The 24,337-nt window shown below is 43.1% G+C and overlaps 1 protein-coding gene across 1 annotated transcript in view; it reads left to right on the plus strand.

Annotated features, from left to right (window-relative positions):
- Positions 1–1,282: 1,282 nt before the first annotated feature.
- Positions 1,283–24,337, plus strand: part of FLT1 (fms related receptor tyrosine kinase 1) — a gene marked incomplete at its 5' end in the record, with an annotated part of 150,185 nt that continues 127,130 nt past the window's right edge. The window contains 3 exons of the mRNA XM_077745413.1: positions 1,283–1,304; positions 2,896–2,992; positions 3,367–3,593. Coding sequence (XP_077601539.1) covers positions 1,283–1,304; positions 2,896–2,992; positions 3,367–3,593 — 346 coding nt within the window. The remainder of the gene's footprint in view (positions 1,305–2,895; positions 2,993–3,366; positions 3,594–24,337) is intronic.

Genomic DNA, 24,337 nt, shown 5'->3' on the forward strand with positions numbered 1-24,337 from the left:
CCTTTGTTTTAATCAACTACGTTTGCCTAGCTTCCTCATTCCGAGTGCAAAATTCATTGATGTCAGTGGAGACTAATTATATAGCAAATTATTTTTCTTAGCATTTTTCTCCTAAACTTTCCAGTAACCCCATCATTTTCTGTGCCTTATTTAACCACTCAGTTGTGTTGCTTTCTTTTGGTGGGAGGATAAGATGGGGAGTGCAGAGGAGAGGGTGTGGATGGAGTATTTTTTTTTTTAATTTCACGTTTCATTTTAGAGCAAGAGCAAGTCGGGGAGAGGGGCAGAGGAGAGAGAGAGAGAGAGAGAGAGAGAGAGAGAAAATCCCATGCAGGCTCCATGCTCAGAGCAGAGCCTGACATAGGACTCGATCCAATGACCCTGGGATCTAGAGTTGGATGCTCAACTGACTGAGCCCCCAGGTGCCCCTAGGTGATGTATTCTTTAAGAGCCTCTTCTCTGTATAGCACTTCCCTCAGCTGTGATTTGGGTGGGTCTTTGAGGTCAAACCTTCTGATGAATGTTAGGAGTACTGGTTTTTTAGGGTGCTGATAAAGATTCATATGATTTAGAAACCTAAGTAGTAGGCAATGGGGTTCATTTCATGTCACAAAAAGGGAGGCTTTCCACTGGCCCCTCCTGGTTGAGAAAGCTCCTTGTCTCCACATCAGCCATAGCGATGCTTCTACATAATGGCAGAATTTTTTGCACGAGCCTTCACTGGATTTTTTCCAGCACGTGAACACTGCTTAATTGAATCTCCAGAATTCCACACCATAAGGAAGGGCAAAAACTATTCTGGCCTGGATATTTTTCAGGATGGGTATTATTGGTTGTGGCTGTGGCTTGAGAAAAATGGAGTGTTCCCATGGATCACTGATTTTGAGCTACATTTTGAGCCTCAGAGAACTCTTACAGATGAGTAAAGTACAAAATGCTTCCCTAGGCACCTCAATGGGTCAACGTGTTCTGTGGGTCATGGGATAGACCGATTGGATCTATATGAAACAGTGACTTTAATTTAAATTAGTTAATAGGTAGCCATTTTTTCCTAGTAGTAATTTGAATCGGGACCCAGGGTGTATAGAAGTTGCTTTTACGACATTAATTTATATCGCCAGAAATGCAGATTAGGTTAATTTAATGTCTTTGCGATTACATCTCAACATAATATCCTGGGACACGGTGGGGGGGGGGAGGGAGAGCAGGTCTGCGAGATGCCAGTGATTGGGTATCTGCCCCATATCAGGTGGCACGCACCACTCAGATGACACAGCACTGAAACCACACGCCGTGCCTGCAAGGTAGGTAATGGGTTTTCTGGTTTTACACACGAGGATGCAAAGGAACAACAGTTATGGAATGCCAAGGTCATGCACCTGGTAGATGGAGAAATTAAGCTTCAAATGCAGGTCTTTTAACCAAGCCTAGTTTTCTTTGTGATACTGGAACCCATGAGTAACGCTAGAGAGCACTGCTCGACTTGACCGTGGACTTTGACATGTGTATGTCATCTCACAGGTCTGTGATCTGACCTGAAAACCTAGAGGATTGTTCAGCTCTCAGCCTTCTACCTTGAATTCCATGGCATGAGGCAATTTCTTCAGTAAAAAAATATTTTTAAGATTGGCTCCAAGATGGGCTTAAATTTGTGTCCAAGAATAGCCATCCTCTAGTCCCCTAACCCTTATCCCTGCTAATCCTGGGCCCGTGATCTCCTNGAAGGGGAGGGAGGGGAGTGGGGAGAGAGAGAAGCCGGGGCAGGAGAGATCCTTATTGATATTTATTGTGATGAGTCAGTGCCCATGTCGCTCTAGGAGATTCCCCTCCATAACACTAGTGACTCCAAGGATTATGGGACTGGAGATGTCAGATACCCAAGGTCATCTAGCTCAGTCTCTTGGTTTACAGATAAGAGAACTGAGATCTGGAGAGAGAGGTGGCTTGGCCAGTGTCACACAGAGCCCCTACGGTTGATGCTATTATCGTGTTGTGCAGAGATGTGTAGATGTCCGGGCACTTCTGTGTGGCTGATTTCATTTTCTCACAACATTCCCCATGAAGTATGCTTGTCGCATGTCACGTAGGGGTGAATAGTTCCCTTTTTTTTCTTCCATTATAGAGGGAACTTGGAGATTATGTAAGACAAACCAAAGTTTTCCAAAACCGATAGGGTCTATAATGCGTTTTCCAAATGAGGAAACTAGTTCAGAAAGAGAAATGACTCGCCCAAAATATCGTGACCTTAGTAATCACTGAACTGTGTCTAGAGCCCAGGAAGTTTCTACACTTTGCATTTGGAGAAAAAGATCAGGCCTGGATGACCACATGATCCACCATGGTAGAAGTTCAGTTTTGAATGACACTGACATTTAATCCTTAGAGTTAAAAAAATTTTTTTTAGCATTATTTATTTTTGGGAGAGAGAGAGAGAGAGAGAGAGAGAGAGATCGTGAGCGGGGGAGGGGCAGAGAGAAAGGGAGACACAGAACCTGAAGCAGGCTCAGGGACTGAACTGTCAGCACAGAGCCCGATGCAGGGCTTGAACCCATGAACCATGAGATCATGACCTGAGCCAGAGTCTGACACTTAACCGACTGAGCCACCTAGGCCCCCCTAATCCTGAGAGTTTTTAATGCTACTTTATATTCTTAACATGGCTGCATTTAGAAACATGTATGACTCTATTAATGTTCTCAGTTTAGTGGGTTTGTGGATATTAAATCATCTGGCATGATAGGACGTACAATATTTGCAAATGAGGCTAGGACTAGAAAGATTTTGCGAATTAAAAGAATTAATACTACATGTACCTTTTTGCGTGTGCTGGTAAGTGAAAGATACAACTTAAGAAGGCAATTTGCAAATAATACATTTCCAAAATTTGTTTTCCAGGATCTAGTTCAGGTTCAAAATTAAAAGGTCCTGAACTGAGTTTAAAAGGTACCCAGCACGTCATACAAGCAGGCCAGACACTGTATCTCAAGTGTAGGTAAGTGACTGTGTTGGTTTGGGGAAAACCGGGGTGCCCTTCCCACGGCAGAATACTTCCCTGGCAGAGTAGAAAAGCGGGCTCTTGGAGAACAAATGTGGGGACTTCAGGGGTCTCTCGTGGTCTGCAGAGTGCAAGCTACATGTTCCAGCTTCACGAGGAGAGACTCCCTCCTTCAAGGAGAACAGGGACGGGATGCCCCGAACCTTTTCTGCATCTTCTGAGTTGTTTAGAAGCTTTCTAAATGTGTTGTTTCTCTGTAACGCAGAGGACTACATTTCAAGGCCCTCAGAACCGCACTTCGTAGTGAAATGGATGCATAAGGACCTGGTCCCAGCCCTGACCGGGTTGTGTTTTCTTGTCTGTGATTGCAGAGGGGAAGCAGCCCTTTCATGGTCTTTGCCTGAAACAGTGAGAAAGGAAAGCAAAAGGCTCAGCATAACTGAATCGGTCTGTGGAAGAAATGACAGACAGCTCTGCAGTACTTTGACCTTGAACATGGCTCAAGCAAACCACACCGGCTTCTATAGCTGCAAATATCTATCTACACCTGCTACAAAGAAGAAGAAAACAGAAGCTACAGTCTACGTATTTATTCATGGTAAGATTTCCGTTTTCTGCATTCTGTTTGTTATTGCTTTGGAGTAAGGTATAAATTCACCCCAATCCCTTGGAAAGTGGGCGTCCCTAGTGATGAAGGACATGGACCAGGAAAGAGATTCTGCCCCGGAAACAGGTGGAATGCATTTTTGATGCATTTCTTGAGGGTCAGTTTCAACCAGTTTTCAAGGCCGGGTAGTCAGTTGCGTGTTTCATTCAAGGAGGGACTCTTGTCTATTTCATTCAGCACCGTATCCATAGCGCCTAGAGTAGTGGATGGCTCATTGCACAGTTGGATGAATAAATGAATGCCAAGATTTTAGTTCCATTTCTTAATTATCTAGAAGGGTAAAATAGAATGTAATATTTTTTTTATCCTGTAACACAACTGTATTCTCTTCTATATCAGAATTATAAAATACTGTTCTTTCTACTAAATTATACATGTAATGTTGTTAATGTCCCTTGAATGTTGGTTCCAGTCGATGATGTTGAATTATTTCATGTTCATCAAGCGAGTGTTCTAACCATAAGAGCTGGCATGTATCCTTCCATAGTAGAAAGGGCAAAAGGCAAAAATGAATTGTTTTTCAATGATAATTTCTATGGTACTGTTTTTCACTCCTCGGAGAACAAACCAGTGAAGTGATACTCAGAGGTGAGAAAATGCAAAATCCTTTAAGAAATAGACGTTGATGGTAGAAATGGGTCCCTGAGAAAGAAGGAAAACGACCCATCTTTTTGTTCTTCCTTGCTTAGTTCCAGCCAATTTCCAAAACTTGTTGAGTGGGATTTTAAAAAATAACAAAAAACCCCCAAGGCTCTAGAGAACATAAGGCAAAATCAGTAGGCATCAGATAACAAAATCAGGTTAAAAAACAGAACAAGCCACCCTTGCTGTCCATAGTCTAAATACACATGGTGGGTCTGCCTTGTGGGAGACCGCACTGGAGGGGGTTTCGGTGGGATTCTTCTTTTAAGTTTTGAAATGAGGCACCTAGACAGTGTTTTACCAAGCATAACATGAAATCATCCAGATTCAGAACTAGTTTGAGGAGACAGCAGAACAAACAATTGTATGATACCGCCGGTAACGTCTTTCTACCTTTGATCAGCCTGATGTAGACCGAGCTGCTTTTCTGTTCCTGTTTTTACATGTTGCACATTTCCAGGAGGAGAGATAACAACTTACTAGCAGTTTGCCATGGCAGGAATGCAGCCACTGTAGTTCAAAGTAAGAGGGGAAGTAGGCCAGGGATCTTGGCTTGGGGAAGTCAGCCCACTTCCCACAGGAGGGACGGGAGGGTGGCGGGCAGGAATTGTAGAAGGGGGGAGAGGTGCCGAGCAGGGACAGAGACCTCCAGGGAGGTAATTTTGCAGCTCATGGAAAAAGCAGACACAACCTCTGATGGTGGTGCGGAAAGTCCTATACTCGACCGTATGTTCTCTTTTGCTAATTCCATAGCCTGTTATGTCCTTTCTGGCACTTGCGGAGGAAAGAGAACACTTTTGCTCCCATCTCTCCAGGGGGATGGGGGAAGATTCATTCATACTAAAATTCTCATAAGAAACCTTTTCTCCTGTGGGTTTATCAGAGTCTGACTTGCCAGTCAAATACTTAAAAGCGTAAAAAGAAACAAACAAACGAGCAAAAACCCAAAAACATCTTTTATGTTTTTCCTAAAAAATAGCGTTCAGCTATTTTCACTTTGACCTCCTTCACGCCTATTAAACCGCACTCTCAATAGTAACACCGGTTTTGTGGGCTTCCCTGATGGTGATGTTGATCTCATAACACACTTTATTGAAGCCCAAGATAGCTGGGATATAATTTATTAAGCAATTGTAATCTTTTCCAAAGAGCGTAACATTGTATGCATGTCCTATTTTCCCTTTTTTTTTTTTTTTTTTTGGTCAATTCCTTTGGAAAACAGTGTGGTCTTATGCCTCCCATGTTAACAGAATACATACTACGCTTCAGATTTAGTTTCACTGTGGGGCCCAAAACTTATCTCTGAGGACTCAGCATCATCTCTGTGATTAATAGCACTCCAGCCAGTTCCCGATACACAGAAGTGGTTACTCACCAGTTGTTCCCTGGATATCACGTATTTACTATTGTTGAATACTTACTGTAGAGTACTTATTCTGGCTGGAGGGTTTCTGTCCTGATAAGCCTCTGCAGATGTATTGGTGCTTCAGTTTGATTTCTAGAAAGATGAGAAACCATGTTAGACAAATGGTTTGAAAAAGATTTTGTAGTCTGATAGGGTGCTCAGAAAAAGAATCAGGGCTGTGTAGCATGTGAGTCATAACCGGACCATTACGTAGACATCATCGATGGCCTGCCGTGTAATAGGCACACATCCCCCCTGAGCACTGGTTCACACATCACATCTGATGAGCAACAGAAAAGTCAACGTCACCACTTTACAGCTTGTGTAACCCCCTGCCCCAGCCTCTGACATAATACATTACATCAATTTAATTATTTGAGTAATTAAATTTAACTGCCTTAATTAGTGAATTGTCTCGTAAATTACAATTTCCTTTAACGCAGTGACTTGTTACATTTGTATTTTTTGTTTTTTGTTTAAACACATGGGTGTGCTTGCATCACGTCTTTTTGTTCTCGCCACCACCCCTTGATGCACTGCTCTTCTTTTTCCAAGGGAAGGACCTAGGATACACTTCACGTTGAGGCTTCGTGGGGGAGCAGCCGGGAAAGTATTAGCAGCAGAGGAGGGGAGTCAGATTTTTTCCCTTCAGAGTCTCAGAGGTGGGAGGATGTCTCGAGATGGCAAGACAGAGGCGGGAAGACCAGGGAAGGGGTTGTTATGTGCATTGAGGCAGGAGAGGATGGCCCTACGTCACTCTGGCAGCCATGGGGAAACAGAGATATTGGTGGGTTGGAGGGATTCATTCGACCTTGGTGAGAGCTTGGGCCATGGAGCGGTGAGGGTCAGCCATCAGAGACACTCGGATTTCTGGAGGGGACCTGGGCACCTTGTTCCAGGATCCATACTCAAGCAGAGCTTTGTCTCACTAAATTACGCCCACGTGAAGACCATCATCCTCTTCTCCTGATGTTCCCTGGGCTTGGTCTCGATAAAGTGGCTGTTGAGTGGCAGTAGCTGAAAGACACCATCTATATTTTAAACAGTCGCTTCTGCAACATGAATGGGTTCCGCGCCCCNAGCTACAAAATTCTGGGTCATAAAGAAAAGCAAATTGTAAGGTGCTCCTTAATGCTTTGCTACTTGCAAAATAAGATTTCTAGATGAATAGCAATGTAAGGACTATGTAGGTGGTATTCAGCCCCTTTGCAGAGAAGAAGGAATGCGTTTGCACCACTTTCCTGCCCCTCTGGTGTACGTAAGAGATTGGCTCTGGCTCAGCCTTTCCTAAAAGGAGGATTTTATTGAAACTATTATTATTGTAATATATGAGTTGTGGCCATAAAGTAAGAAAATGGAGCAGAAGATTTTAATGGCATCTCTGAAGTATGTAATATTTTGTCAGTGTCTCTGGTTAGTTAGGAAGACCTTGAACTTAGCATGCTGAGCTCCCCGCACTGTGAAGTCAGCCTGAATTCCTTCTCTCTCCACAACCGAGCCTTTTCAGGCTGTTTAAAAGTAACATCTTCTGTTGAAAAATTATAATTGAAAAGGGGGGGATTGGACATGTGTGTGTTATCTGTTGGGTGAGTACCTCCCACCTCTTCCCTGTAAAAGAAACTCATCTTTTTCTTCCTGCTTCCTTTACCTGATTGTTTTTCTCTCTGAGACTAGGAAAGCAAACCAGAAAATTTTCATAACAGATTTTTTCTCCCTTGGTTCTCTACTGTATGTAAAACGCATGAGATGTGTATAGCAGCTTAATTTCAGGTTAAAAAAAATTTTGTCAGACACACTGGGTACATTATTGAAAAGTAGTAGAGGTTCTAATAACTCAGATATTCCAGGAGAGATGGGCTGCCTGGCTGGCTCAGTCAGTGGAGCATGTGACTTGCTCTTGGAGTCATGAGTTCGAACCCCATGTTGGGCATAGAGATTACTTAAAAGCATTTTCCAGATATTCTGGGAGAGAATAATCCTCACGCTTTGCATAAAATGAGAAGAAGCTCTATCTGGCTATGGGACCTCCAGCAAATAAAAATACTGATGGCACAGATATTCTGAGAAGGGTCCAATGTACTCATTTGTTTTTGTTTTTATTTTTTAAATGTTTTTTATTTTTGAGAGAGACAGAGCATGAGCGGGGAAGGGGCAGAGGGAGAGGGAGACACAGAATTGGAAGCAGGCTCCAGGCTCTGAGCTGTCAGCACAGAGCCTGACGCAGAGCTCGAACCCATGAACCATGAGATCATGACCTGAGCTGAGATCAAGAGCCAGATGCCTAACTGATAGAGCCGCCCAGGTGGTCCCCATTTGTTATTTTTTTAAGTTTATTTATTTTAGTTTTGAGAGAGAGTGAGGGGAGGGGTGTGAAGAGAGGGAAACAGAGAATCTAAAGCAGGCTCCATCCTGTCCGTGTGGAGCCTGATGCAGAACACAGGGCTCAAAGTCACAAACCCAGAGATCATGACCTGAGCCGAAGCCAGGATGCTTAACCGACTGATTCACCAGGGCACCCCCCCCCCACCATGTACTCATTTGTACAGCACTCCAGAGTCTCCTGAAGAGCGTTTACATAATTATCTCTGAGATAAACTATGTTGGTATGATTCCTTCCCTTTTCTGTATGAGAGAGCAGCCTCAGTGACCTTCGTAAGACAAAACTCATGAAATGACAAGCCCGGAGGAGGACCCAGGTCATCCCTAGTTATTTTCCCTACACTGGAGTTTCAGCTGCTGACTTCAGACAAAACTAATGGTTATTTTAACCTTTGAGTACATGGATTATATAGTAATTAAAAATTTTTAAATTTCAAATTTGGTTTCTTTTTCTCTCGAGGAATGATTCGTTACGCTGGTTTCGGAATGTTTTTTGGAGAGTAGACTTTAGAGAAACTTATCCTGCTCCCAGAGAGCCTTGTGTTGTCGTCCGTTGGGAACAAAGCCTCTTTAGGCACCATCTGCATGCACAGGGCTCCACCGCTCCAGCTCATACAGCAGGGGAAAGTGACACAACTCTATTTACCAAGCTGATCAGGGATTTTTATTTTTTTTATTAAAAAAATTTTTTTTGAATATTTATTTTTGAGAGAGAGAGAGACAGAATGCGAGCAGGGCTTGGGGCGGGGAGCAGAGAGAGAGGGAGACACAGAATCTGAAGCAGGCTGCAGGCACTGAGCTGTCAGCACAGAGCCTGATGCGGGGCTCGGACTCATGAGCTAAGAGATCATGACCTGAACCAAGGTTGAATGCTTAACTGCCTGAGTGAGACACCCAGGTGTGATCAGAGCTTTTTAAAATGTACATCCCAACCCAGTAATGGTCTGTGGAATCAAATTGATGGGTTGTAATCAGCATTAAAAAATTAGTAATAAAGCAGAATAGAATGGGAAAGTATCCAAGTATATTGCAAAATGCAAGGGTAAGCATTATTGTTTCCATTTGATGCACTAACACACACACACACACACACATGTATTTTACATATATGTGGGTGTGTACCCATGTGTGTCAAATGGAAACAAAAGTTTAAAGAGTCTAATGTAAAATGTATGTCTTCCTTTAAAAAAATATTTTTTAATGTTTTATTTCTGAGAGAGAGAGCATGAACAGGGGAGGGTCAGAGAGAGAGGGAGATATAGAATCTGAAACAGGCTCCAGTCTCTGAGCTGAAGTCAGACACTTAACCAACTGAGCCACCCAAGTGCCCCAAAATGTGTGTCTTCTTATGGAGCTCAGTGGCATTAGTGAAAAATTTCAAACTTATCAAAGTTGAAACAAGTAAACTTATTAAAGTGTTAACTGTTTAGACAAGGTAGGTCATACTATACTTTGTGTTTAGGAGAACAGCACCAGTTATAAGCCAAACGGTGCTTTTTGCACAGTGCTGAAGCAGAAGCACGGAGAGAACTTGGTGGTGGAGAGAACCGCTCTCCTGTTGTGGTTGCACGGCGACAGGGCAGTTCTGTCCGGAAGACTCCCTGCATTCCTGAAACGGTGTCTCCTGCAAATCGGTCCGGCCCTGGAGGTGTGGTCAGCAGATGGAGGCAATCCACAGATGTGGATCACACACCTGCTCCATGCGACGCCCTGTCTCTTGTTTTATGGGAAGCACAGAAAGCCCAGTGAAGGGATTTACGATTTCGGAGTCCCCATGGTCTAGGACCATGACTCAAAATAGATTTGTGAGCAATTAAAAATGCACAAGTTTAACTTCCTTGGGCAATAACTGTTGTTTAAAAGTGGGTCTTTAAAAAAAATTTTAACATTTATTCATTTTTTGAGAGAGAGAGAGAGACAGCGTGAGTGGGGGAGAGGCGGAGAGAGAGGGAGACACCGAATCCGAAACAGGCTCCAGGCTCTGAGCTGTCAGCACAGAGCTTGACACGGGGCTCAAACCCACAAATTGCAAGATCACGACCTGAGCTGAAGTCGGACGCTTAACCGACTGAGCCCCCTGGGTGCCCCAAGAGTGGGGTCTTTCTAAGGAGTGAAGAGAACTCTTCCAACAGCCCTTACTGAGCGCCCCGGGCCAGTGTTCTGTGAAGCATGGATGTTCTGTTCCAACACCGCCCTCCATTGGGTTCCTACCTGGGTCTCCTGCACAGTGGGTCCCACACAAGCTGCTCGGGTGACACAGCTTAGCTGGGTGGTGTCTGAGCGGTTGGCATTTGCTACGTAATTTGCTATCCTGGTACGACAAGTCCAGCCAGCAGGGCCATCAAGGGAAACAGTAGCAGTCTGCATGCAGATTCACTTCCTGAGCCCCACACCTTCCACCTTTCCCCCTCTGGTGATGCAACATCTGTACGGTGCATGCCCAAAGGATGCTTGGATTGCATCAGCTGGCTGCCTGGTCAGATACACCGTGCCGTGCAGGTCAGGACCGTGATGAGCAGCAAGGGCATCGCAAGGCCAAACAGACTTTCAAAGCTTCTAAGAACATTTCAGTGGAATCTCTGACCTGTTTCCATGAGAGAAACCTTAAAGAGAAAACATCGTTCCTCTTCATCAGAATTCTTCTCTGAGGGAAAAGGGGCTTAAACAGTTTACGTTTTGTAGGAAGAAAGAAAGCGCAGAAGCCAATTAAAAAAAACCCAAAACTCTTACCCATACTAGTTGGCTGAATTCTTTAGGTCTGGTTTTCTTGGCAAGTCTATGCCATTATCTGTTACTGCTTGGTTAATGGCTAAGGTCATCTCCAGTTTTAAACATCGGTTTTCAACAGGAGCCAATTCTCCCTCCCCTCTGCCCATCCAAGAGCTTCTCATACCTCCCTGACTCAGTTCATCTGTATCCCTAACGTGTGGCTCCTGCCACTTATTTTCTGGAACTTGCATTTCTTTCAGCATGAATCTTTCAGTAAGAATGGCTTTCCAAAGTTTTGGTCTGAGGGACTAACTTCCCTGCCTTAGGAACCTGTTGAGTGCACAGTCGTTGAGAAGAAAACTTACTAGGCACCTTGTGGCATCAAGAAACAGTGAAGGCAGCCAGGTCGGGTGATGCATCGTGTTTGTTATTTTAACATCGGTGCCTGATGTCTTTGCTCAGGAGACAGATGATCACATTGGGGTGAGCAAAGTTTAGGCTCTCGGCCTCTGGAAACCCAAGGGGGCTTCCTAAAACGGTAGCAGTCTGAGGCTGATTTGCATTTCCAGAATGCAATGCATTCCACAAATGATCTTTAAAGAATTCCTAGAAACATTCTGGCCTGTCCCTGCATACAGTTTCATCAGAAATCTAGTGCAAGGTCACTAGATTTTGCTGGTTGAGGTTTTTGGGTTTTTTTTCCATTTTGATGAAGTTGTGTAAAAGGGGAAAGAAATATTTCTAGGATTTAAAATATACACTGATGACACTGCTGATTGGAATGGCAGATTTTTCCTTGGGAAACAGACCCCTCTGCAGCCCAGGTCTGTACTCACTCTAGGGCACAAGCATGAAGGAGGTTATCCATTCTATCCATCACTGGGGACAGCTGATTAGGACCACATGGCGAGAGTTTAGAGAAGAGTAGCTTTAACTCTTATCCATTCTCCTTTCCAGCTCTGTGAAACTTTGATAGAAGGCCTTCTTGGTATCTTTAGGCCCTGACATTTCACATTTCCTTTCTAGAAACCTATTTGTCATTAGACACCAGGGGTCTTGGGCCATAGAAAACACATGTGATCGGGACAGAAGCCACTTATGTTGCTAGATTTGTTGACAGTCAGGAGCACTGTATCCTCTTCCCTTAGCCCCTGCCCCAGACCTTGGGTTCACCTAGCATATTCCTAGGAATTCAGCCTTAGCACTTGATGGTACCTGCCAAAAGTTTGGGCCATTCCTTCAGAAAGAGAGCATTTCCTGACACTCCCTAGGCTCCCTACCAGAAAGTTTTGGCTTGCTAAGCTTTGCTAGAAACCATACAATTGTATATCACCAGGCATCGAGTACAAGTACATAAATAGTAAAAAATAATCAGAATGAACATAGTCTTGAATGAGCCATTTGGACACAACCTATGACTGAGAAGTTAACAATTGAGGTATGATCATGAAATCGCAGGATGGCAGTGAAATCCAAAGGCGGTAACATTGATCATACCCTCTCATTTTCCTTCTACATTCAAGAAGTGTGGAAAACGGTACATCAGAACTTTATGGTTTTAAGGATTTTAAAAAATCTCCTTTAAGTAATCTTTTAGGAAAAACGAACAAGGGACTTTTTCCAGGAGAAATCCCCTTAAGCTGAAAAGGCTTTAAGTTTCTGACATTTTGTAACTTTCTTTAACAATGATAACAAAATGCCTGCCCTGCCTGGAGACCAAGAGGTCTGTTTTGGTCTTTATGGTCCTTGCAGTTCTGATATGGCTAAGTTTTCCTTTACTATTTAAAAGATGCATCGTTCTGTCATCTGTCGCATTCTTGCTGGTTTACACATTGGCATCCTCCTGGCTCACTGATTCTGCTACTTGAAGTTGGTGACTTACTAAGGCCGTAAACAGTCTCCCTCCTTGAATGTCAACCATGTCAACAACACGCTCTGATTCTGATTAGGTTCAAATCCTTGTTCGGATTCATGCTAAGTCCTTGACTTTGTACAAATTCCTTAGTAAGAGCAATGGTGAACTGTGAGGGCTTGCTCTGCTGGACGCCATGCTAATAAGCACGTTGCCCATGGTAAAGCCCTGTGAGTGGCGCTGTCATTTTCATGTCTGTTTCACAGAAGGGCCGAGTAACTTGCTCACGTAAGTCCTGTGTCTAGTACATGGTAGAGAAGGCAACAAAGTGCTTGCCCTTCACCACCTCTAACAGTTGGGAGTTGGTACCTGTGAACTTGTGAGCCGAGGGCGGAACGTTGAGTTTTAGTGATTGGCCTGCAGTGTGCACCGTTTGAGTGCTCCTGAGCCTCAGCCTCCTTACCTGTAAAATGGGAAGAATACTACTTCTGGTGGTGTTAGGAGATTAAATGAGATAATAGACATAGCACTGTGCCTGCAGTTAGAATCAGTTGGCAGTAATGACTCTGTGTGAAAGGCACCGTGATGGGCTGAGTTGAAATCACAGAGATGAGACCCTCAACCCTCCAGGCACCTATAATTGTTCAGGCAAACGAAATAGGTTACGATGAGCCAACAGCAAAGCACTATGGGAAAGAGCAGTAAGAGGAACACAGGCCAGGGTCGCTCTGTCTGGGCCGCTCGCCCCCTTCCCATGCCTCCCTCCAGCTCTTCTGTACCAGCAGGTCTCCAGTTACTTTTCAGGTCTCAAGTTAAACACTCCCCCTTCTGGCCACCTCCTCGGGGTCCCCTGAACTAGGGTTGGTACTTCTGCCCCATTCATTTCACATGGGACTCCCCTCTCCCAGCCTCCGGGAGAAGCTAGCACGGGGTCCAGTGACAGGAGGTGTTCGAGAATGTTCGCTAAATAGAAGAAACAAACATGGGATTTTTCAGTTCCATGAGCCTCCCGCCCCCACCCCTCAGCTCCTGGACTTCAGTGAGGACATTGAGGGCATGCCGAGCAAATGAGTAAAATCTTGGGAGCAAAACTCAACTATCATGTGACAGAATCATGATCCAAAAAATCTCCTACAGACAGAATAACGAGCTGGGATTAACAAAATGAGATGTGACAGTAATGAGTGTCAGGGACTCTGTGTGGCTTGCAAAACCCACTAGCTGCCTTAGGTCCGTCTGGGGGAGGCTGTGGCCAAATAAGCACGCGTGAGGGAGACCCCACATTGGCCACAGCAACGAATCCAGTCTCAGGCTGCGTTAATAAGTACATGGCCTTCAGAATTAATGTGATGCCAGTTTTACTTATCTCCGTTGGCAAGGAACAACCGAAGAAAGGAACTGAAATGTTTAAAGAAGAATTGCATGGGGAAAATAGGAGGCACTCTGTGATAGACTCTTTCAAAGTTTTCTTATATGAGGAAGAGACCAAGCTTCTTCAGCCTGATGACCCTAGGATGGCAGAACTGCTATCTAAGAATGAAAGAAGTCAAGATAAGCAGCTTGCACTTGACATACGGAAACACGTTCTAACATCAAAAACTATCCAAAATGAAGTGTTTCAGGATATGGGGAGTTCCCCCTGTGCCTAGGCATTCACATACAGGACAGGTGCCCACTTGGTGGCTTTGGACGAGATGAGGCCTTAGGGTCTTCCTGTTGAGACTCACTGGGGACATTGTGTGCGTCACTATCGTTTATTGATACCTGGCTCGAGTTCATTAATGTGCTTCATCCAAGCCACTCAATGCAATAAATTCCATTAGAAGGTCTCCTTTTACAGAAAAGTTGGAGAAATTTGATACTGGGCTCAAGGTTGCATACGTTGTAAGTTACCGAGGCAGGCTTTGGACCCAGATCAGGGCGAGGTGGGGGTGGACTTCGAAGTCCCCGCTCTTTCCAACATGACCTTGCCTGGGCTTCTGCCCTAGCCCCCTCGGAACTTTGTGTGCAGTGTCAACCGGGGTTGGGGGGAGGCGGAGTGTGGTGCAGGGCTGCAAACTGCGAGCATGTGGGCCAGATTCGGCTGACATACGTTTTGATTGGCAGGCGTAGGGCTTTTGGCTGCCAGTACTTAATAATTAGAGGAGTTCACGTAAAAACCTGATTCCCTACTTATCTTTACAAACTGGAAATTAGCCATCCGGCCCCTGTTCCACTTGGCAACAGCTGGCTGCACCAAGCAAGGATTGCCTCTCTCGGACCTGGTCCCCACGCTCTCCAACGGCAGCCTTCTCGCTCTCTCATCCTGCTTCTCCGTTTGCCTTTCCCGCCCAACCCCCAGAGGGAGGTCAGTGTGCCACGCCCAGGGGGAATATTTCAAGTGACTGGATGGCAGATCGTAAGTCTGGGTACAGGGGAGTGCTTGCTGCGTTTTCTAGATGAGGAAGGCGAGACCAGAGAGTCCCGCGGTGGGCGGGAGGGAACAGAGCCCTGGCTGCTGACTCCGTGTGCCCAGGGCTGTGGATGGAACGTCAGGCTGTTAGCTGCTCCCTAGGAGAACCCGTGTCCTGGCTAGAGAGGACTGTGCCCAGGCTCCCCCTGTACGTGCTGGGTGTACCCTTGGAAGGAATTCCAGCTTGAGCCTCCATAAAACAGGACTTTCTCTGACTGCTCTGGGTTGGGACGGTGCCGTCAAAGAGACGACCACAGGATCACTGGCGCCTTACAGCAGAGAGAGCTAACTAGGCTGGATTTTAATAGCGAGAATTCCTTATCAGGCTGTTGTTTTGTGTTTTTAAGTTCTGCCAGAGGATCCGTGTTCCCCCTGTGTCTGTGCCACCATTTCTCCCATCCGGATGGATATTTGAAGGTGGTCTTGTTCCCGAGCCATTCAGGAGGGTTCGGGCCAGATTTTGATTTGGTGGAGAGAGAATGGTCTAGAATCAGGAAACCTGAACGTAGTTTTGGCCCAGCCATTAGTAGTATTCCTGTGCTTGTGGGAAGGTCTCTCCTTCTCTCAGAGGCCTCAGTTTCCTCCTCTTTAACATGAGAGACCGGGAGAGGATATCTTAAAAGCCTCTTAACAGTTTTGCAGTTTGATGATTCAGAGGTAGAACAGGGCTTGGGACAATGGCCAAGACCTTGGCAGTAGAAGAAAGAGTCACAGTGGTCCTCCAGAGCTCTGTGCTTGTCACTCCTCTCTCCTTCAGTTCTGTTTCATTTCTTTCCTTCCCTCCATTTTTCCTTCCTTCCATCTTTCCATCTGTCCTTCTTCCCTTCATCCGCCTAACTTCCTTCCTTCCCTCCTTCCCCACTCTTCTCTTCCTTCTTCCCTCCCTCTCTGTCATTCTCTTTTCCTTTTCTTTCCTTTTCGAGATGCTTCAGTTGATCAAGATGAAGAGCTGACTGAGGTCATTCATTTGGTGAACCCAGAAATCAACTACGCAGCAATGGGGCGCCTGGGTGGCTTAGTCGGTTAAGCATCCGGCTTTTGCTCAGGTCATGATCTCATGGTTCGTGGGTTCGAGCCCCGCGTCGGGCTCTGTGCTGACTGCCAGCTCAGAGCCTGGAGCCTATTTCAGAGTCTGTAGCTCCCTCTCTCTCTGACCCTCCCCTGCTCATGCTGTCTCTCTCTCTCTCTCCTAGAGAAATAAAAATTAAAAAACAAACAAACAAACAAACTACGCAGCTTTGTGTGAACACTCAGTCAGCAGGGTTCCAGGGAAGCCTGGGACCTTCTTGCCTTCCTAGATCTTGTGCTGTGGTCAAGATTGCCATCTACCCAGCACTCCACTCTTATTTAGATCTTCAGCTGACTTATCTAGATCTTAGCTGTAATTTTTAAAGAATGATACTCCTATTCTCCTGTAAGGCAGCATTTAGTACTTTTCCTGTTATCAGTATGAAAATTTCTGTGTAGGGGAAGTATATGCATTGATCATACAGCTAGACTATAGTGTAAGGACCTTGAGTCACGGACTATGCTTTAGGCACAGTGCTGCGTGTATGACGCGTCCCGATTTCACCTTTTTTCTTGCTTCACCTGATATCTTCTCCATAAACATTGGCTGGCTGTATGTATCCCATGTGCCCAGCCAGTGCTGGACACTGGGCTGAGATGGTTGATTACCCTGATCTACTGCGAGCCACCCATGTGTCATGGGGCAAGTTTATAGAAATGCGGGAGGAAGGAGTTAGGGTTGGTGGTAAATTATAGCTGAGGTTTTATGATGTTCATTTGGAAAATCAGGATAACTCGCCAAGAAATACTTTTTAATTTTTTTAATGTTTATTTATTTGAGAGAGAGAGAGCACAAGCAGGGGAAAGGCAGAGAGAGAGGGAGAGACAGGATTTGAAGCAGGCTCCAGTCTCTGAGTAGTCAGTACAGAGCCTGATGTGGAGCTCGAACTTGTAAACCATGAGATCATGACCTGAGCCGAAGCTGGATGCTTAACCGGCTGAGCCACCCAAGTGCCCCTAGGAAATACTTAGAACTATAATCCTCAAGACACAATAGTCAAGTGACTTCCCCTCTTGATGAAGGCAGAGATGTTTCACGGTGTTCCCTGCTGACCTGGGGCTGCTAAGGGGAACGGAAGGACATATTTACAATCAGGATGACTTTGCCACAGGGGAAAATTCCATTTTTCTTGAGTGGCCCACCCGGATGCAAAGGGGAGTGGGAGAGAAAGGTTGCAAGTACCTATAACATGAAGAGTTTGTACTGGACAATCTCCAGGAACTACTCCAGCTCAGAAGACAGTGCGTCCTGTTTCTAGGAGCCCAAAGTCCTGTTTTCTTTCAAAGTAAGGTTTTTGAGATCTAATGTACATACCCTACCCATTTTAAAGTGTATGATTTAATGGTTTTCAGCATTTTGACAGATCTATGCAGCCATCAGCACAAGTTTAGAATATTTCATTATCTCAGTAATATCACCATTTAACCCCCTTCCCTCCTCCTGAAGCCAGCAATAATCTACTTTCTGTCCTTCTAGACTTGCCTCATCTGGATATTTCATATGAATAGAATAATAAAATATGTGGCATTATTATTAAATATGTAAATATATGCTGGATTTTTTCACTCAGTTTCAAAGTTTATCCATGTTAATGTTGGATCACGTATCAGCATTTCATTTCTTTTTGTTGCTGGATCATGTCCCACAGTGTGGCTCTACCACATTTTAGCTATCCGTTTATCAGTAGATGGACTTCTGAGTTGTTCCCACCTTTTGGCTCTGACATTCATTCACAAGGTTTTGTATGGACATACGTTTTCATTTTCTTGGGATGATCCCCAGGGGAGGAATTGCTGCGTCATATGGTAACTCTGTGTTTCACCATATGAAGAAGTGCCAGACTGTTTTTCCGAAGTGGCTGCACCATTTTACATTCCCACCAATAGTATATGCGCGTCCAAATTTCTCCAAATCCTGGCCAGAACTTGTTATTGTGGGCTTTTAAAAATTATTATTATAGCCATCTTTCTGGGTATGAAATGGCATCTCATTGTAGTTTGGATTTATTTTACTGATGACTCATGGTGTTGAACATCTTTTTATGTGCTGAGTAGCCGTCTCTTTGGAAAAATGTCTATTCAGAGCCTTTTTCCAGGCTATTTAAAAAACAACCTTTTTAATTAGGCTATTTCCCTTTATTATTGAATTGTAAGCATTCATCAGTTTTTTATTATNTGTTATAGATACATCTATATGTGTAGGTTTTAATATATTCTAGATATGTATTAATATATTCTAGATATTCTAGATACAAGTCCCTTGTCAGATCTATAATTTGCAAGTATTTTTTCTTATTCCATGGGATCTTTTCACTTTCTTGATAGTATTGTTTGAAGCACCAAAGTTTTACATTTTGATGGAGTACAATTCATCGACTTTTTTTTCTTTTGTTGCTTGTATCGTGTAAGAATCCAACGCTAAACCTGAGATTGCGAAGCTTTACCTCTATGGCTCCTTTTAAGAGTTTTATAATTTTGGTTTTAACATTTAGGTCTTCGATCCATTTTGAGGGAATATCTGTGTATGGTGTGATGTAAAGGTCCAACTCCATTTCTTTGCGTGTGAAGTTAACTCCAGCATCATTTGTTGAAAAGCCTATTCTTTTCCCATTGAATGATCTTGGCACCCTTGCCAAAGCTCAACGGACCATAGACTCATTGACTTATTCTGGAGTCTGAGCTCTACTCCATTGATCTATGTGTGTGTCCTTATGGCTGTTAAGGACATTATCTTAATTCCTGTTGTTTATAAGTGTAGTAGTAACTTCTGAAATTGAGAAGTGAAAGCCTTGCAGCTTTATTCTTCTTTTTCAAGATTATTTTGGCTACTCTGGGTCCTTCGCAATTTTGAAGTTTAGAATCAGCTGGAATGCTGATGGGGAGTGCATGGCATCTATAGATTAACTTAGGGAGGATTGCCATCTTTTTAAAAAATTAGTTAACATACACTGTAGTCTTGGCTTTAGGAGTAGAACCCAGTGATTTATCTCTTACATAAGACACCCAGGGCTCATCCTGAAAAGTGCCTCCTTAATGTCCATCACCCATTTATCCCATGTGCCACTCCCCTCCCCTCCAGCAACCCTCAGTTCTCTGTATTTAAGAGTCTCTTATGGTTTGCCTCCCTCACTATTTTCGCCTTCCCTCCACCTACGTTCATCTGTTGAGTTTTTCATATTTCACATATGAGCAAAATCATGTATCTGTCTTTTTTGACTGACTTATTTTGCTTAGCATAATACACTCTAATTCCATCCACGTTGCAAATGGCAGGATTTCATTCTTTTTCATCGCTGAGTAGTATTCCACTGAATATATATACCACATCTTCTTTATCCATTCATCAGTCAATGGACATTCAGGTTCTTTCCATAATGTGGCTCCATCTTAACGATATCAATCCATGAACGTGGGATGTTTTAAGATTTTATTTGTATCTTTAAATTTCTTTCCACAATGTTTTTATAGTTTTCAAAGTGTAAGTTTTACACTTCTTGTGCTAAACGTATCCCTAAGTACTTTATTCTTTAGATGCTGTTATAAACGGAATTGTTTTCTTACTTTCATTTTCAGATTGTTCATTGCAAGTATACAGAAATAGAATTCATTTTTGTATATTGATCTTGGATCAATTACTATCAATTACTAGTTCTAATAGGTTTTTTTTTTTAGTGAATTCCTTAGGACTTTCTAAATATAAGATTATGTCATCTGAAAACAAATGTTACCTTTTATTTCTTCTTGCCTAATTGTGTTGGCTGGAATATTTATTGCATTATTCATGATAGCCATTGAGCCTCTAGTGCAGTGTTGAATAGAAGTAGTGAGGGAAGATGACCTTGTCTCGATCCTAATCTTAAGGGGAAGGAATCCAGTATTTCATCATTAGTATGACATTGGTTGTTAGGTTTTGTTTTGTCTTGTTTTGTTTGTTTTTGCAGATGCCCTTAGCAGGTTGGGGAAGTTCTCTTCTGTTACTGGTTTGCTGAGTGTTTTTATCATGAGACAGGTTTGAATGTTGGCAAATGCTTTTTCTGCATCTATTGAAATGATCCTGTGCCTTTTGTTTTTTATTCTACTGATATGGTAAATTAATGGCATTGACTTTTGGATCTTAAACCAATCTTGCATTCCTAGAACAAATCCCGCTTAGTTATGATGTATAAGTCTTTTTATATGCATTCAATTTGCTAGTGTTTTATTGAGGTTTTTTGTTTCCACATTCACAAAAGATATTGATCTGTGGTTTCCTTGTAATGTCTTTGGTTTTGGTATCAACATAACACTACCCTCATCGAATGAACTGGAAAGTTTTCCCTTTTGTGTTAGAAAAGCGTTTTGAAGAATTGGTATTAGTTATTTAAATGTTTGATAAAATTCACTTGCCATTTGGGCCTGGGCTTTTCTTTGTTGGTAATATTTTGATTACATTTCAATCTCTTATTATAGATCTATTTGAGTTGTCTATTTCTTGTTGCGTTAGTTTCTGTAGTATATGTCTTTCTAGGGACTCGTCCATTTCATATTATTGAACTTATTGGCAAACAAGTAAGGTATTCCTTTATAATGCTTTTTTTTTTTTTTTTTAGTAATTTAGACATTTAGTGATGTGTGATGTGTGCTGTTTCATCTCTGATTGATTAATTTGTCTTCTCTTTTGCTTGTCTTGGCTCGTCTGTTTAAAGGTTTTCCAGTTTGTTCATCGTTTCAAAGAACTAGCTCTTGGTTTCGTAGATTTTGCTCTACCATTTTTCTGTTCTCTATTTCCTGAATTTCTACTCTAATCTTTGTTCTTTCCTCCCCCCACTCCCCACCCCCACCCCGCTCCCTTTAGGTTTAGTTTGCTGTTCTTTCCCTGGGGTTCTAAGGTGGAAGAGTGGGTTATTGATTTGAGATCTCTCTCCTCTTTCAATGTAGGCATACAACTATAAATTTCCCTCCACACAGCTATAAATTTTAGTTCCATCTCATAAGTTCTGGAATGTGATGTCTTCATTTTCATTCATCTCAAGGTATTTTTAAATTTCCCTTTTGATTTCTTCTTTGGTTCATTTGCTGGCCAGGAATGTGTTGTTTAATGTGTGAGTCTCGCAAGTTTCTTGCTGTGACTGATTTCTATTTTCATTCCACTGTAGTTGGAGAACACACTTTGTATTATTTCTATCCTTTTAAATTTGTTGATGTTTTGTTCCATGGCCTAGCATACAATTTATCCTAGAGAATGTTCCCTAGGAACTCAAGAATGTACTTGAGAAGAATGTATATCCTACTATGATGGATGGGATCTCTTAGAGGTATCTGTTCGGTCTAGTTGGTTAGTAGTGTTGTTCAAGTCCTCTTATTTCCTTTTTGATTTTCTGTCTGGTTATTCTGCCATTATTGAGAGTCGTATATTGAAATCTTCATCTGTGATTGTTGAGTTGTCTATTTCTGTCTTCATTTCTGTCAGTTTTTGCCTCCTGTATTTTGGTCCTCTGTTGTTAGTTGCATATGTTTATAATTATTATATCTTCCTGATAGATTGACCCCATTTTTACTATAAAGTGTCCTTCTTTGTCTCTAGTAACATTTCTTGTTTTAGAGTCTATTTTATTTAAAATTAATACACCTACTTCAGCTTTCTTCTGGTTACTCCAAAGCTCTGCTTTCAATTTTCAAAGGCTTTGATGGGCACTATAACTCAGTGAGGAAATTACCTCCCCCCTCCTGACTTTTTTTCCCCCTCATATTTCAAATGAAATATTTTGCCAGTCAACCACATCTCCATGGGCACTGAGTATGGTCCACAACATGAAGACCTGTGTGATATGAAAATTCTTGTGTCTAGATAGAGCCCTTTTCATGTGATTGGTTAATCCTCCTCACTTCATCCCCAGTAAGTTAAAATCACATCCTCTTTTAAAATAATAAGGGGTCCTCATGACCAGGACTTAGAAGTAAGGAGCCAGAAATGAAAGGAAATCAGGAAAAATTTCCTAAAATCACACGAATAAGAAGATGCTCGGAAATAAGATGTTTACTCTTGAGCTCCTCTTCAAGTCTGAAAAGCTTCCCTGAATTCTTTGGGTCCTTCAATTGCTCTGAACCCAGTGGAAGAATTCCCAGGTGATGCCGGTGGGAATGGAGTGGAATGAGGGTGGCATGTCGGTGTCTCTGCATGTGCCTTAATGTGCCAGACGAGGACAGATTTCAAAAGGGGGAAAAAAAAGTGTTTAAAAAATAGATGTAACACCATTCAGAGCAAGGGTCCCTGTTTGATCTTTGCCCATGTCTGAGCCCGCTCGTCCTGAAAGATGATCACCCAGATAACTCCCATTGGATGAGAAGACCTCATATTCTGTGCCAGTTTCCTGGCACTGCTTTGAGCTCTGCAGGCTCAGAGGGGAGGGTGGCGTGACCTCTACCTAGCCGTGTGTTGGCCTGAGTCCCTGGTGACAGTGTGTCTGCACTGCCAGGGCACCGACGGCCTTTGGAGCAGCTCTTCCTCACTCAACAACCAGCCAATTTGGTCTCAGGAAAGCACTCTGCAGTGCTGGCTGGGTTTAGAAGTCATTTTTAATTTTGTGACCAAGACAAATGTGTCCTTTGGGAGTTATAAGTGGTTTTACTGGTGATATTAATGGAAGCGTGACCTCTTCTGTATCTATGGTCCTACAAAACAAAAAATGTTTGTCTTAGAGTATGTCAGGCAAGTTCATTCTTAGCCCTTCCTTGAAGCAAATTGCAGAGGAAGTATATGCTATTAATAAGCTCGGAGCATATTGTGTGCGTGTGTCCGCGCGTGTGTGTATATCCACGGTCATAAGCCAGTTTGCAAACACACTGGATTTCAATGCTGCTGTTGACTCGATACAAATGATGTGTCTTGAATTGTGGTACTGACACAAAGCATTGAAGTTTAGGACAGAATGCCGATCTTGGTATTGGCTTTTAAAGGCCAATAGCTGTAGTAAAATCAAGTGTTGGGCGATCCAAAGTGACAAAAGGAAAAGGAGAAATTCAAAGGCACAGTGAATTTACCTTTTCTGTTTTCATGTGGGATTGGCATTCATTAGCCTCGAAATGACTACGCCGATGTTTACTGTTTCCTGCACAAACTTTTTATGCCAGTGTCCTTTGTTGAAAATAGTTGCTTAAGGAGACAGCAAATTAAACGTGAAGGATTTACAGTTTAGTTACATGAATTAAACCATTTCCTGGTGTTTGTGTTTACCTTGGGACTCACAAAGGAGACAAAAATATAGACTCACAGGAGGAAGGAAAGGAATGATCAAATCCCAATAGTTTCTGCCTGAAAGTTTAGCTCAGCAACTTTATTTAGGGGAGGAATTTTGTGCTGATAAGTGAATCTTTGTCTCTGCATAATTAACTTTTCCTCTCTGTATATGTCGCTACACCCACTGAGCTCTCCCGGTAGAAATATAATATTAGCTGTGTGGTTAAGGTCTCACTCTTTTGTGCAAAACTAAAACAAATCCAATGCAGAATTGATTATCTTCCTCAAGTAAAAATGGGTGCTGCCTTATGCTTTGAGACTTACATTCACTAATTCAAAATGCCATTATAAAATGACATGTGCCCATTCTAGAAAATCTGACAAATCTATAAAGAGGTAAATAAGAACATAACCATCTGTACAGCCACGACTCAAACATTTTGGTGTATTTGTCTTTTTCCTACGCCATATATGAATGTGTTATTTATACCTTGTAGAATTAAGATCACAGGTATAATTTGCGATTTTCACATGTCCCAACATCTGCTCTCCCTAAGTTCAAACCCCTCATAATAATAAGAAAAGCAACAGCTAGCACTTCGACAGTGGTAACTGTCGACCAGGTAAGTGTCCTTCGTGTCCCTTCATAAGCACCCTTTGAAGTAGATTTTGCAAATGAAGCACAGAGAGTAGAATGATTTGCCTGCGCTCTTAACCACCATGATCTGTTGGTTCCCTCGGACTGAGCCTCGTAAGGGCCCTGTGCCCAGGCGTACCCTTGCCCCCACCCTGCCCCTTGGTGATTGTCCTCTTCTCAGACCTGCTCTACTGCTAGACAGTATGACAGGGCACAGCCTTTCCCCACTGAATGTGTGAGAATCAGCCTCAGTCTCTGAGGAGCAATTGGCAGATGCAGTCCTTCCTGGGTGGGGGTGGGGGGAGCAGGGGGCAA

This window comes from Crocuta crocuta, unplaced genomic scaffold (assembly GCF_008692635.1).
Source record: "Crocuta crocuta isolate KB4526 unplaced genomic scaffold, BGI_CrCroc_1.0 scaffold258, whole genome shotgun sequence".
NCBI classification, from domain to species: domain Eukaryota; kingdom Metazoa; phylum Chordata; class Mammalia; order Carnivora; family Hyaenidae; genus Crocuta; species Crocuta crocuta.